This window comes from Mauremys mutica, chromosome 24 (genome assembly GCF_020497125.1).
Source record: "Mauremys mutica isolate MM-2020 ecotype Southern chromosome 24, ASM2049712v1, whole genome shotgun sequence".
NCBI lineage: Eukaryota > Metazoa > Chordata > Testudines > Geoemydidae > Mauremys > Mauremys mutica.
In genome coordinates, this window is record NC_059095.1 from 9,340,291 (window position 1) to 9,354,633 (window position 14,343).

At 41.6% G+C, this 14,343-nt stretch overlaps 1 protein-coding gene across 5 annotated transcripts in view; it reads right to left on the minus strand.

Moving 5' to 3' along the window:
* Positions 1-14,343, minus strand: part of MLLT1 (MLLT1 super elongation complex subunit) — a 58,974-nt gene that overhangs the window by 6,208 nt on the left and 38,423 nt on the right. For 2 of the 5 annotated variants that reach the window (XM_044998972.1, XM_044998971.1), the window contains exons 7-11: positions 8,230-8,326; positions 6,580-6,691; positions 4,011-4,110; positions 1,534-1,605; positions 636-698 (exon numbers count right to left, since the gene is read on the minus strand). In XM_044998972.1, the coding sequence (XP_044854907.1) occupies positions 636-698; positions 1,534-1,605; positions 4,011-4,110; positions 6,580-6,691; positions 8,230-8,326 (444 nt within the window). The remainder of the gene's footprint in view (positions 1-635; positions 699-1,533; positions 1,606-4,010; positions 4,111-6,579; positions 6,692-8,229; positions 8,327-14,343) is intronic. The other 3 variants (XM_044998973.1, XM_044998975.1, XM_044998974.1) reach the window with 3 other exon arrangements.

The following is a 14,343-nucleotide window of genomic DNA, read 5'->3' on the forward strand; positions in this document are numbered from 1 at the left end:
AGATTGATTGCGGGGGGGGGGGGGAGGGAGGGAGGGCGCGGGGTGCAACTGCTGGGGGGCGGATTGGATGCAGAAGGAGACAGTCCCTGGGGGGGGCCATTCTGCCTTGGATAGGGCATTCTGTCCAATACCATGTATGCCAGCCCAGTGGGGGTAGGGAGAGCAATCCCAGGCTGGTTGGGTGATGAGTGGGGGCATTCTCTGGCTGGGGGGCAAGTCCCTGGGTGAGGGGGCTGGGTGCATGGGGACAGTCCCTGGCTGGGGGGCATGCCGCACCAGCCAGGGCTCCCCATCTTTGCAGGCGGGCTCCGCAGTCACGCTATCAGCAGCGGCGCGGGAGTGAGGGTGGCAATATACCACGCCAGGCCACCCTTACAGTAAAATTAATTTTAACAGTTAATGTTTTATTTTGCTAGACATTTGCCAGTATTGAAATGAAAGGTACTATATCAATTTGAATCGTATTGCTGTCATATGACAAATACTCAACCTTTTGGGGGGGGTGGGGGGAGGTAGTAGGTATATTGTGTGGATGTGACCCACATAACATAGAGAGCTGCATATGCGGCCCACAATGGTAAATAGGTTGAGAACCACTGTTCTAGTGCTTTCAATCAGAGGACAGATTTTTTTACCTGTAAAGCTGTCCCAGAGTTATTCATGCATGTACCAGCAAAACTGAGCTCATTTAAGCAATCCTACCAAGGCAAAGAAATGAGTCATGAGATACACCTTAGCACAGCACCTGAAGTTTCACCTGGGGACAAGCGTCTCACCCAGAACACTCTACGCTGACCACTGAAAGTGTGTATTCTGACCCTTCTGCTAGCAAGATCACAAGCACACATTGTCTTTAATATTTAAACATTGCCTTTCTTCTGGCTGAATATTATTAAAGCAGAAGAGAAACCGGCTTGATTTTTAGTAATATGATGTGTGGCTCAGAAATGAAGGTATTAAATGGCCATTGGAAGGATTTCTACATAGGAAGAGTTCTCCCACTGAGACCTTTCAGAACAGTGAAGAAATGAGGCAATCACTGTTGACTGTTTAGCATCTCAGTAAGCTAAATAGTGTGTGTGGTTCAAAAAACTTGATTAAGTTGCCCCAGAGGGGAGAAAGAAGGGACATCCACTGAGATAAATAAAGATCTCAGGAGTGCAAGGCTCTGAGCAAGCAGAGCATGAAACAATAATCGAACTGCCATTCTAACATTCTGGCAAAGATCAAACACAGCTATAAACTGCCTTGTCACCGTGGCCAAAGGGAACGACAAAGACCAAAGTAAGAGAGAACTATTGTAAGAGGCAACACATGGAAAGGATGTGGGGTTCATTTCTTAAACACTTATAACATTTCTATCACCTCAGTTCGAGCCGGTACTTCCAGCATCAGTATTTCAGGGTGCAAGCCTTTAATGGGCCAAAATTATTTCAGTGTGGGGAGCAAGTACTCCTCCTGAGCTCGTTTTCATGGAGAAATGTCCTCCTGTATCCCACAATGCTATGCTATGCCTACCCTAAGCAAAAGTACCTTGTCATATGTTCCCTTCTTCAGGATCTTTTCTGGCTTGTTGCAAGATTCTGGACTCTTTCTTCCAGAGGCCTGAAGGGAAAACAAATAGTGGGTTGTGACCAAAAATAATTCAGGCAGGGCAGAACTGTGATGGTTTGGCTGCATAGCATCCAATGGAAGGAAATCCTCTGCCTGACCTGGGCAGTGAAGTAGATGATAAAGTTTACAATTAAAAAGTCCTTTACGAATGGCGCCCCAGGCAACTGCAAGCAGAGGCAAACTGATTCACACTGCCAACAAGCTACGGAGAAGCCTGTCAGGAAACCATGGCCATCATAGCCTGGTAGGTCATTAGGCCATTCCCTAGGAGTAGCACTGAATTGTTCCCTACAGGGTAAGTCTAGCATTTTGCCCATTTTTCACTGGCTTGCAATTGGGCTTCCATCCCTTAACAATCCACAATTCAAGAGATCTCGCTTAGAAAACTGCTTCTGATGTTTAGAATGCATTTTCCACTTACTAGTTTAACAACATTATTTCTAATGGGCCTCCCAAAAAATTCTTTTCCATCTTGGTGTTTTTGCCCTGCAGCTAATTGTAAGCACTCTTTAGTCATCATCTAAGCTGTGTTTAAGAACATAGGAACAGCCATACTGGGTCAGATCAAAGGACCATCTAGCCCAGTATCCCATCTTCCAACAGTGGCCAATGCCAGGTGCCCCAGAGGGAATGAACAGAACAGATGATCATCAAGTGATCCATCCCGTCGCCCAATCCCAGCTCCAGCAAACAGAGGCTAGGGACACCATCCCTGCCCATCCTGGCTAATCACCACTGATGGACCTGTCCTCCATGAACTTATCTAGTTCTTTTCTGAACCTGTTATAGTCTTGGCCTTCACAACATCCTCTGGCAAAGAGTTCCACAGATTATCTGTACACTGTGTGAAGAAATACTTCCTTTTTGGTTGTTTTAAACCTGCTGCCTATTAATTTCATTTAGTGGCCCCTACTTCTTGAGCTATGGGGAGTAAATAACACTTCCTTATATACTTTCTCCACACTAGTCATGGTTTGCTAGACCTCTATCATATTCCTCCTTCATCATCTCTTCCAAGCTGAAAAGTCCCAGTCTTATTACCCACTCCTCATATGGAAGCTGTTCCATACTCCTATCATTTTTGTTGCCCTTTTCTGAACCAATTCCAATACATCTTTTTTGAGATGGGGCGACCACATCTATACACAGTATTCACAGGATTTATAGAGAGACAATATGATATTTTCGGTCTTATTATCTATCCCTTTCTTAATGATTCCCAACATCGTTAGCTTTTTTGACTGCCGCAGCATATTGAGTGGATGTTCTCAGAGAACTCTCCACAATGACTCCAAGATCTCTTTCTTGAGTGGTAACAGCTAATTTAGACCCCATCATTTTATATATATAGTTGGGATTATGTTTTCCAATGTGCATCACTTTGCATTTATCAACATTGAATTTCATCTGCCATTTTGTTTCCCAGTCAGCCAGTTTTGAGAGATCCTTTTGTAGCTCTTCGCAGTCTGCCTGGGACTTAACTATCATGAGTAGTTATGTATCATCTGCAAATTTTGCCACCTTGCTGTTCACCCCTTTTTCCAGACCATTTAGGTATATGTTAAATAGGACTGGGCCCAGTACAGACCCTTGGGGGACACCGCTATTTACCTCTCTCCATTCTGAAAACTGACAATTTATTCCTACCCTTTGTTTCCTGAGGGGAATATTAAACAATTATTTAATGAGGGGATGGAGAGATTTGCTTACAATATAAAAATTAATCAGTTCTTTTCTGAATTCCATCCAATTTGTTGCCCTTTTGCTGACAAGATGCTAAGAACTGCATGCAATATGCTATGGTCTTATCATTGCTGCAATGAGATAGGATGCAACCCAAAATTCTGACATCTCTGGCTGGCAACTCACATTAATGGTTGTACCTAATTTACTCTCCATCACCACACAGTTCCCTTGGCATCACTGAGTTCCAAGGAGCCATATTTCACTGTGTTAAAGAGAGACTGTACAACAAATCACTTCAGACTCAAAATACATCAACTACTGTTACAATTAACTTCAGATTACCGTAATTGAAAGATACTAGAGTAAAAGTTATTCCTATTTTCCAGTTTGCTTACTTTGTATGTAGCCAGTTTGCCTTGGGGAGAACACAAAATTAAGAAGTCAGAAAATGTGAATGTCAAACCAGGGAAATTTGCAGGGAGTCTCACAAGCAGGTGTAGCACCTGGAATTCTAAACTCTGAAATTGACTAGATGTCAAGTTTGATAGTGTCTCTCCTCCCCCAATTAACATGAGCCCTTCAAGGGCCTAATCCTGCAGTTCTTTCCACAGGCAAAGCTCCCAGAGTGTTCAGTCTTGCCTATTTAGGAGATGCAGATCCAAGCCAAAGCCAATAAAGGAGCATCGTGTCGATACCCACGTTGCAAGTACCTTATTATTAGTTGGCGGTAGTTTCTGACTGGGAGGGGGGTCTCGACTCGGCAGGCAGGAGTCCGCGCTGTTGTCACTGTCACTGTCGCTAAGACTCAATCTGAGAAGCAAGTAGCATAGAATTAACATCACCAGTTAGTAGGAAACTGCTATTTAGCTATAAGAGAAATACATGAATCAAAAATCATCTTTTTGTAGTTTAGGTTGCAGTTCTGTTCCGGTCAACGTGCAGTTCCAATACAGCACATTTCAATCTAATTCAGAATGAATAATAAATTCCGAATGATGACATGCTACTGCACTTGTTCCCATACAGAAGCTCAACATTTTGCAGAGCTGTTGGTCCTGTACACAAGTAGCACTAAACATTTACAATGAATAGGGAGGAAAATCATGAAATTTCCACTGAAGGCTCATCTCAGTGTATAAACATGCAAAAGCACCACAATTTCAACTGTATTTAAATACAGGTTGACCATAAATGACAGACCCTTAGAAACCTCCACACTCCTTTTTGGTCACTATGATATAGACAGAAGTTAATCAAAGAAGTATATTTTTGTAGCTTGGGCTAAATCAGGGGTTCTCAAACTGGGAGTCAGCACCCTTCAGGAGGTCATGAGGTTATTACATGGGGGGGGAGGGGTCACAAGCTGTCAGCCTCCACCCCAAACCCCGCTTTGCCTCCGGCATTTATAATGGCGTTAAATATATTTAAAAGTGTTTAATTTATACGTGGGGGGAGGGGGAGGTTGCACTCAGGGGCTTGCTATGTGAAAGGGGTCACCAGTAAAAAAGTTTGAGAACCACTGGGCTAAATGCTTGATTTCATGTGTCTAACATGAGATTCCAGCTCTTGGCTACAGCAGCATATCCTGAGGGGAGACAGACAAAACCCAACTATTTCCATTGACTAAAACAGGAAACTGCTTTTGGCCAAGTCCTGCAGGAGCACAGTCTAATCAGCGAGCATCAGCAGCAGGAATTAGAATCACTTCTGGGCTGTGTCTTGGTAACCTGAGGTAAGGAGAAGATTACACAGCCAGCCAGCCTCGCCATTTCTCTAGTCTTTCCAGATCAAACTCATTCAGTGGAAAGAGATGAATTTCATATTCAATTATGGTTCCCAAGTCATGGTTTGAGTGTAGGATGAATTACTGCTTCCAGTCCACAGCAGAGCCCCTGCCATGGTCACAGCCTAGAATATGCTGTTAAATAATAAAGATTAGGAAAAGATTTTCAAAGCCAATAAAGAAGTTAGGAGCACAAATCCCATTGTAAGTCAACTGGGCTTGTGCTTCTAAAGCCTTTATGCTCTCCCTTCGTTAATGATAGTTTAACATCTGGTATATTTAGGGTGTAAGTCCCATACAGGCCACAGACGGTCTCTTTTCTGTGTTTCTACAACACCCAGCGCAATGGGACCCCAATCCTGATTGTGTGTTACCATAAAATAAATATTTACTACTGCTGCTACTACTAATAATCAACTGTTCATTACCGTAGTCATTTCCAGCATCACTCCATGGAAAGCTACGCTTCCCTTTGGGATCCTTACTATTTCTACTCCATCTCTTCTTTTCTCTGTATCCCCCCACGCCATCCCTTCTGCATTTTCTTCTCTGCAGCATCTCCAAGTTCCCAATGCCACCCCCAATGCCCACAGGCTTCACACTACCTCTACAGCATCCCCTCCATTAAACCATCAGCAATTAAATAGTCAGTGCTGACATTTAAAATATCATTAGGCTTTGGAACCTGAAGAAGAGCTCTGTGTGGCTCGAAATCTTGTCTCTTTCACTCACAGAAGTTGATCCCATAAAAGATATAACCACATCAACCTTGTGTCTCTAATATCCTGGGACCAACACGGCTACACCACCACCACAAATATTAGGCCTTAGTATCAACACTGCAGTGAGATTAAAGGGAAAGGTGAGAGAGGGGAGTTTATTTTGTTGTTTGTACAATGCCTGGCACTGAAGGGCCATTGTCCATGACTGGAGCTCCTACGTGCTACTGCAATGCAAAGCAAGTAAGAACGACACAGGCTGCCTGCAGCCTCAGTAGGACAACACTGCACTGGCGGAAGGTTTAAAGGTTTCCCTTAAAAAAGCCTAGATTCTGCAGAAGTCTTCAGTCAACCTCTATGTCTCATTGCCTTGTCGCCCATGTCTTTATTTCCAAGCACCTTGACCTCATCCCCTTCGTCTCTCTCCTCTAATTCTTCCAGCTCAACTTCTGTCCTCCATATTCCAGTGAAACAGCTCCCACAAGACTCTAATGACTTCTTCCTTTTCAAGTCTAAGGGGCTTTCTACCATATCAAGTCCCCTTAGTCACTTCATTGACCTTGAGTCTAGCAGCACATAATACTGCTCAAGGCCCTCTTCTTTAAACCTCCGTGAATTTGTTCCTTTCAACACCCCCACCCCCCACCCCCCCACTCAGCACTCATGGCAGTGCCCTCGTTTCCTTTCTCTTACAAAATTATAGTCACAGAAGTTACATAGACATAAAAACATAAGCAAAACGAAGAGGTGACTAGGTATCTTTCATCCCCTTATCACCTGGAATCCCGGCTGACTGGGTTAGCTTTGACTGCTGCCTCTTCCTCAGAAGAGGTGTCATCATCGTCCGATTCCTCCGACTGTAGATCCTCTACCATGGAGCGCAGTGGGCCTGAGATTAGAGGTAAGGGAGGAAAGCAGTTTAACACAGATGCAAAATGTCTTCAGCATGATTGCTACAGAATCCTATTTGACTGCTACGAACTAAACTTGGCTTAGTTTATCCCTAAGGTAACCCAGAAGAGTCACGATTTATTAGACAGGTGTCACAGATGTTTAAGTTCTATCCAAGGATATGTCACAGCTTGTGTTTCTCAAGACTGAAGAAGTGTTTGAAATTCAGTTTTCTAACATAGTTCACTGGAAAAAGGACATTAAAAAAAAGTTCTTAAAAGTTAAAGGGTTTTCCCTACTCCCCTGCTTGTGTTAAAATAAAAACAGACACTTTTCACAGTGTGCGCACCAGGCAAGTTTTAAGTGTCACCCAAGAAGTGGCATCTGCAGCACCACAGTGCTTGTTATGACTGCTGAAAGTAGTGGTGGATGCTCCATCTCTTTGAGTAATTAAAGCTGGACAGAACAAAGCACTGGAAATATAATAAGGGGAACACACCTGCATTGGCAAGGAGATGAACTTGATATAATTAATAGGTCTTTACCATCTCTAATTTCTATTAATTGGGACAAACTGAGTTTGTGGGATAAAGTCATATGCCTGGTGATGCCACGAGATTTTAGTCAGCACTGAACAAATTTACAAACTAAAACCTCAAACTGAACAGATCACAAAACTCTTAAAAGATTAAATAAAAGCAGAAGCCAACATACTGTGCAGGAAAAAGCCAGTTCCAGAGATATTTAGTGCCCACAGATTAACTACCAAAGCAACAAATATTTGTTTACATAAGGTACTACTACTTCCCTTGCATAAAATCACATAGTAAATGCAACATGCATCAATTCCATTTAGCAAAACCAAGCTACATCTTTGGCTTTATATAATCTTTAGGAAGCAGGTTTAACTTCTGCCTGTTGAATGGTGGTGTAAAAAGGATAACATAATGTCCATGCAGGGTCAAACCAATGGTCCATCGAGCCCTGTATCCTGTCTTCCAGCAGTGGCCAATGCCAGACGTTTCAAAGGGAATGACAGAATAGGGCAATCATCATCCAGTCCCAGCATCTGGCAATCAAAGGCTTAAGGACATCCAGAGCATGGGGCTTCATCCCTGACCATCTTGGCTAACAGCCACTGATGGATTTATCCTCCATGAATTTATCTAACTTATTTAATTAATTTATCTAATTCTTTTTTAATTCAGTTATACTTTTTGCTTTCACAACATCCCTGGCAACAAGTTCCACAGGTTGACTGTACATTGTGTGAGGAAGTATTTCCTTCTGTTTTAAACCTGTCGCCTATTAATTTAATTGGATGACCTCTGGTTCGTGCGTTACGTGAAGGGGTAAATAACACTTCCCTATTCACTTTCTCCACATCATTCATGATTTTATAAACCTCTACCATATCCCCCCTTAGCCTCTATTATATCCCCGTTGGGAATTCCTGGACTGTAACATATGGTAAAAAAACACTTCATACAAATCAAGTGAGAAGGTTTTTGAAGAATATCACTTCTTGCAACACACCTTGACTGTGTTTCTGAGATGGTTCAAAATCCGAGTCAGAACTGGAGTCTGAGCTGGAACTGGAGTTGGAAGGACTGGAGTGGACAGACTTCACCCCCCATAGAAGGTAAAAAGAAAAAAAAGAAAAGAAAAAAAAAAGAGAAAAAAATCTTAACCTTTCAATCCACAGAAAAGAATGCAACATGGTCTAGCAGTGATCAAGAACGTCACAACATCATTCCATTCTACATCGCTTTATCTACAGCACTGCTCACTAATTTTTTTAAAAAACATAAAAAGATGTAATTTCAATTAATATTAGTGAAAGGTTCTGGACTAGCTAGGGTGACCAGAAGTCCCAATATTAGGGGCTTTGTTTTATATAGGCAACTATATACCCCACACTCCTTAAAAAAAAAAGGGTCCTCGATTTTTCACACTTGCTCTCTGGTCACTCTATTCTGGGCTGATTGTTTTTGGGATTATGTAGCCCCAGGACAGCTGAAACAGCAGCAGCACAAGCTTCCAATGCACACCACCCGCGCTAATGAGTCTCAAACCATCTCAAAAGGCATGAAATAGTACGTGACAACCTGGAAGTGAAATTGGATACAAAGTCTATTTTCACTGTGAAAGATGAAGTGCAAAAAGTAAACAACTAGCATAAATCATGAAAAATAAGTTAAATGTTTAAAATTACTTTAATCCTTATACCCTAAATTGTTCTTTAAACTAAGAATATTTCTATTTAGAACTATATATTTTAAACTGACAGTACATCTTTAAACTAAGCAGTGACTGCTTTACAAGACAACTGTGATATGCCTCTAGTTTAAATTTTTACAGAAATTGTAACAAAAGCCAAGATTAATAAAAATGTTTTCATCTTTAAAAAATGCCAAGGAAAACAACTAAATACTCCCTTGCAAATATTCCCTTGAATTGTTTGCCACCTCCAACAAAGAACCTGAAAATGAAACTGACCAAACAGGTGAAATCAAATTCAGGGACACTCCTCCAAGCAGAAATACAAGCAGCAAACAGTATAAAATTGTGACAAGTAAATAGGAGTTTTAATAGGTGCTATTAGTAACATATGGAAATTAAGTATTAAAATCTTTTTACAGTGTTTCATGTAGCATCAGATATTTGCAGAGCACTCACATTATTTAGTACCAGCGACCACAAGGTGGCAGTCAAAGCTAAATCAAGCATGCTAGTCCAAAACAGCAGAAAGTAAAGAGATAATTACAATAATCTTTACAACAAATCATTTTAAGAGAGAGTCCTTTGGGGGTCTAGATTTACTTAAAGTTCCTCTGTGTAACAGAATGCAGTGTTATTTCTTGGTAGTTCTCTCAGGTAACAGCATTTTAATTTGTGCATACTCCTAGAAAACCAATGGTTATTATTTCATGCAATGGAATACTGAGTCTGAAAGTCCGGCTTGTCTATTGGTTAATATATTGTATATACCAGGAAACATTAATCTATACAGGAGCGTGCTGTGGACTCGGCAACATGCATGTCAGCTTTTAACATTAGCAAAAGAAGGCAATGAAGGTATTTTCTCTCTCTATTTTTCTGTTGTAGGTTTACTATCTAGCACACCAGAGATGCATGTATCTCATACCAAATCCAGGGAAATACAAGTGTTAAATACGATCTTTCTGCAGTTACAACTTATTCCATGGCAAAGTAAACATTTTAACACTGGGTATATTTGATACATTGGCATATAGCAGCAAGGGTCAGAAAGTTCACGAGACATTTATTTGCCGATGAGGATTAAACCTATTAAGCAGAAACCAAAGAACTACAGCAGAGCTCCTTCAGGATTGCTGGGAACAGGTGGTGCTGCTACTCTTCCCAAGGTGCTGCTTTTGAACTGGGAGCCACCCTGATAACTCTGGTATCTGACCAACTAACAGGTGTTCTTCCTCTGCACTGCACCTTCTTGGCCTCATAAACAACTAACTGCTTAGGGGAAGGGTCATTCATTAGCATCCATTTATTTCAAACACTTGGGAGGCACCCAGCACTCCAGTAGCTGGGCACACTTTGCACAGCTTAGATTACAAACATTTCCCCAAGAATAAGGAGACAACAAAAAACAAAGCAAAAAATCCCACACTACTCACACTGCCCCCTGCTTCCTTGAGCCTCCCTGGGACAGTTACCGGAAGCATTCCAGGTGAACAAGGAGGTGTGCTTAGGGCTGCCAACTTTCTAATTTCTGAAAGCCGGACACTACAGCAGGAGCACTAGAACCTCCCCCTGCTCCTCCTCTTTCCTTGAGACCCCACCCCACTCACTCCTCTTCCTTCTCCCCGGTCACTTGAGCCTCCTCACATCCCTCCCCAACCCAGAAAACCTGACTGGACACTGTACAGGACCCTTTCAACCAGACTTTCCAGCAACCCTAGCTGTGCTGAGTCACAGGGAGGTACTGAGTTTGAGGTACATGGGCTACAAGTGATTTAGAAATGTATAGATGGTAAAACCAACTTCTTGAATGTACCCAGGCGACTGGCAACCAGTGAAGAGTGCACGGCACAGGTGTTACATGCTCTCCCTGGTCCAGCCCACTTTACTAAGGCAGGCAGCCACACTCCGCACACCACTTTGCTACAGTTTACTCTACTCCTTGCAGAATATCAAAGAAATATGCTTAAAATGCTTCACTCAGCGGGAAGCTCTTGTCCTGAATGACAAGGTCTTTTTGTCTTGCATTTACAGTTTCAAATTACCCTAGGTTAAGGGGTCTCTGTTTTATGACATGGGATCATATAAGCTAGTTTCAGCCGATACCTATTCAATCAATAGTTTTGGGCACACAAAAATACCAAACTACTGACTAAAGGGTGACTATGGCAAAGCTATTTTCCAATTACATGGCCTCTTCTCAGACAAGGAGATTGTTTTAGGAGTGGGTTTATGACTACTGGACGAGGTTCTACCTGCCATATTATTGTGAGCATGGACAATTTAAAGTTGGGCTGAAGTTAACAGCTGAGTGAAATATTTGTCTTTGTAGAACAACTGATTAGACTAATTTCCTCCTGCAATATTCCTCAGTATCTGTCACCTGCTGCATCTGAGATCTACTCCCTTACCACCTAAAGTAGCCTTTCCCCACTCCATCCAGGGTGGAATTGTGTGTGTTTCTAACTATCTATGTTTGTGTATCTGGAATAAAGCATCCCCAATTCATAGAAAGATCATGGTTTTGAAGTTTCCTAAACTTGTGAAAGCTGAACTTTCACTAAGGAAAAATGAAGCCAATCTCACACATCGTCCCCTGCAACTCTGCTACATGTTGTTAAAAGACACATCTTCTACATCTTCCATTCCCCTGCCTCCCAGCTAATCCTTCATGCCATGCTCTCCCACAACTTCAGAAAATGCTGGCATAGACCTTAATAAATATACTTTTTCTCTCTTACATACCGTGAGGAGCCGTGAAATAGTTAGTGTCAACATCTGAATTATTATTGTAATCTGATTTAGTTCCCACCAGTTTAAATAGGGAAATTCACACCTCAAAACTGTTGTTTCAGGCTCTTTGCAAATTCAGGCAGACACCACTGTATGTTACACTTGTCGTCAGGTTTTGAATATTTTCTGTTCAACCATAACCACTAGAAAAATTTTTTTCCTTATATAAAAGCTCAGTCTCAAGAACAAATGAGAGGCCTATCCAAGTACCCTTCACATGCCCCATATTTTGGGGGCCACTGGTCTAGAGAGTCACTGAACACCTCACCTATAGAGAAGAATGTAATATTAAGTCTGGAAGAAGAGGAATCTTTACTTTTAGAACAATCTGACCCAACTCTTACTTGTCTATTTTGAGATTTCCACTTCATGTCATTCCAGATTGTGGGAGTGATCTCTCCCTCACTTTTATACATGCTCTTAAAATAGATATCAGTTTATCAGTACATGTTTTAGCAGCTTTAAAATTTAAAGAGTTCAGAGTTTGCATTATGAATAAGACTGGCTACAGTGAATTCCAGGAAAATTATTCCACTTAAAATGTTGATTGTTTATATTTCCAAAAATCATTGATGGAATAGTCATTCCCTGCTATACACATGCATATTGTACATAACCTATATATACACTGCATAGGTAGTTTTACATGCACACTGACACCTGAATAGGTTTACTGAATCTGCAAGCTACACCTGTTTCAATTAAGCTTGTAGATTTCTTGAACAGGGACTTCTTGACTCACAGAATATACAAATTCCATTAATGGAGCTTGGAATTTCTTTAGCCCAAAACAGAACAATGACCACTAGCAATTTGACTTTCAGAGTTTACAGGATCTAAAAGATGTGCAGTGAATTTATAGGTTCATTGAACAAGAGCCATTGACTTCAAACTTACCATTTTGTTTTTTATATTTTTGCTTAGCCACCAGAGTTTATAAATGATCAGCGACGGACTGAGCTCTCAGCTTCAATTTTGTGTAATGAGAAACTCAACTTTGCCCCTAGCCTTTGTAAATATAATGTGATGCATTTAGCTGCATTCAAGTTGACTGAATAAAACTAACCTGAAACTTCTGGACTAAGATGTTTAGGATGCTATTTTAACAAATAAACTTTGGAACACATTTTGAAAACTGAGAAACACATTGCTTTCCCAAACTCCTATATATTAAATATTTCCTCCAACTCACCAGAAAAAGTCAGACAGTTTATGGTAATAAATATGAGATTGATAATGGAAACCATCTTACAACCTTAATTATAGAGTCACAACTGCAGCTCCTTCATTATGGAAGTGCAGCAAAAAACCCTACTGCAATAGTAGCTCGAGGTTCCAAACAGGATTGGTGCACCAATGTGTGCCAGGCACACAGCGCCACATGCAAACACACAATAAGAGGCAATTCCTGCCCCCAAGAGTGTAATATCTAAACAGACAAGGGATGGAAGAAAGGGACAAATATCCTACCAGAATAAAAGACGTTATGGTGATAAAACATTGTTAGTGCCATGATTTGTTTTTCTTGTTTGTAATTTCCATGGGGCGCTTGGTTTATTTTACTTGATTTGCTCATATATCCCATAGTAAGGGGCAGTGGTGGCATTAGGAGGAAAGGCAAGTGATTAATAGCCAAAGGGAAGGGGATACTAAGCAGTGAGCGGTAATGAGGAAAGCACGAAGGGTTTAGCAAAGTGACTCAGAAGGGGGGGAAGGGGAATGGAGCACAGAGCTAAGCAGCAGAGAAGACAGTGTGTCCAGAATGAAAACTGTAGATGGCATGGTCAGATGATGTCCCAGAGTCCATAGGTACCTGCTGCTGTTGCTGCTTCTGATGGCTTGGTTCGATGACTGACTCCACCCTGGGCATGTCTCCTTTCCCTGAGCCCACATGGCTGAGGGAAGGAGTTGCCTAGATTGGACCCAGTGCCCTGGAAGGGAGATGGTCTCTGCACATATCTGTTCTGATGGCACTAGGGAAGGGGAAGCCCTCCCCTTCATACACACCATGCACATTAATATTTCTACAAGTTATATCAACACAAGAAATGAGAAAATTACACCCAAAAGTATTTTCAATGGTTATAACATTCATGTAGCTCAAAAGCTTGTCTCTTTCACCAACAGAAGTTGGTCCAATAAAATATATGACCTCACCTACATTGTATCTCTGATATTCATACTAATTTGCCAGGAATTGAAAGTTACTTTGGCAAGGGGTTCAGTCTTAGATCGGTGCCAAAAAAGTACTGTTCTTCCAAGGGGCTAGTGAGAATTTGAGGACAGCTACTCCAACTTGGGGTAGAAACAATGCCACATTCCATTGGAAAAACAGTATTCTAGTTTTGAGTCACGACCAGCCAGAGCTGGAGATTATTAGGTTTAGTCAGGTTATCATGATTACTGTCTTGCTTTTTCTTGCCACGACCTTCACTTTTGGTGGCCACTGTTTCAAGAACTGCTGACGTCAGAAACCAGTGTGTTGTAGCTTCTGAATGCTGTGAATCTCAGAGATTAAGGTTTTAGACTATTAAAAAAGGTAATTCCAGTGGTTTGGTTGATAAAAATCATGCTAAAGGCCCATCAGCACACTACCTGCCAGGACTGCTTTCAGGACTAGTAAGCCTTTTCAAACAT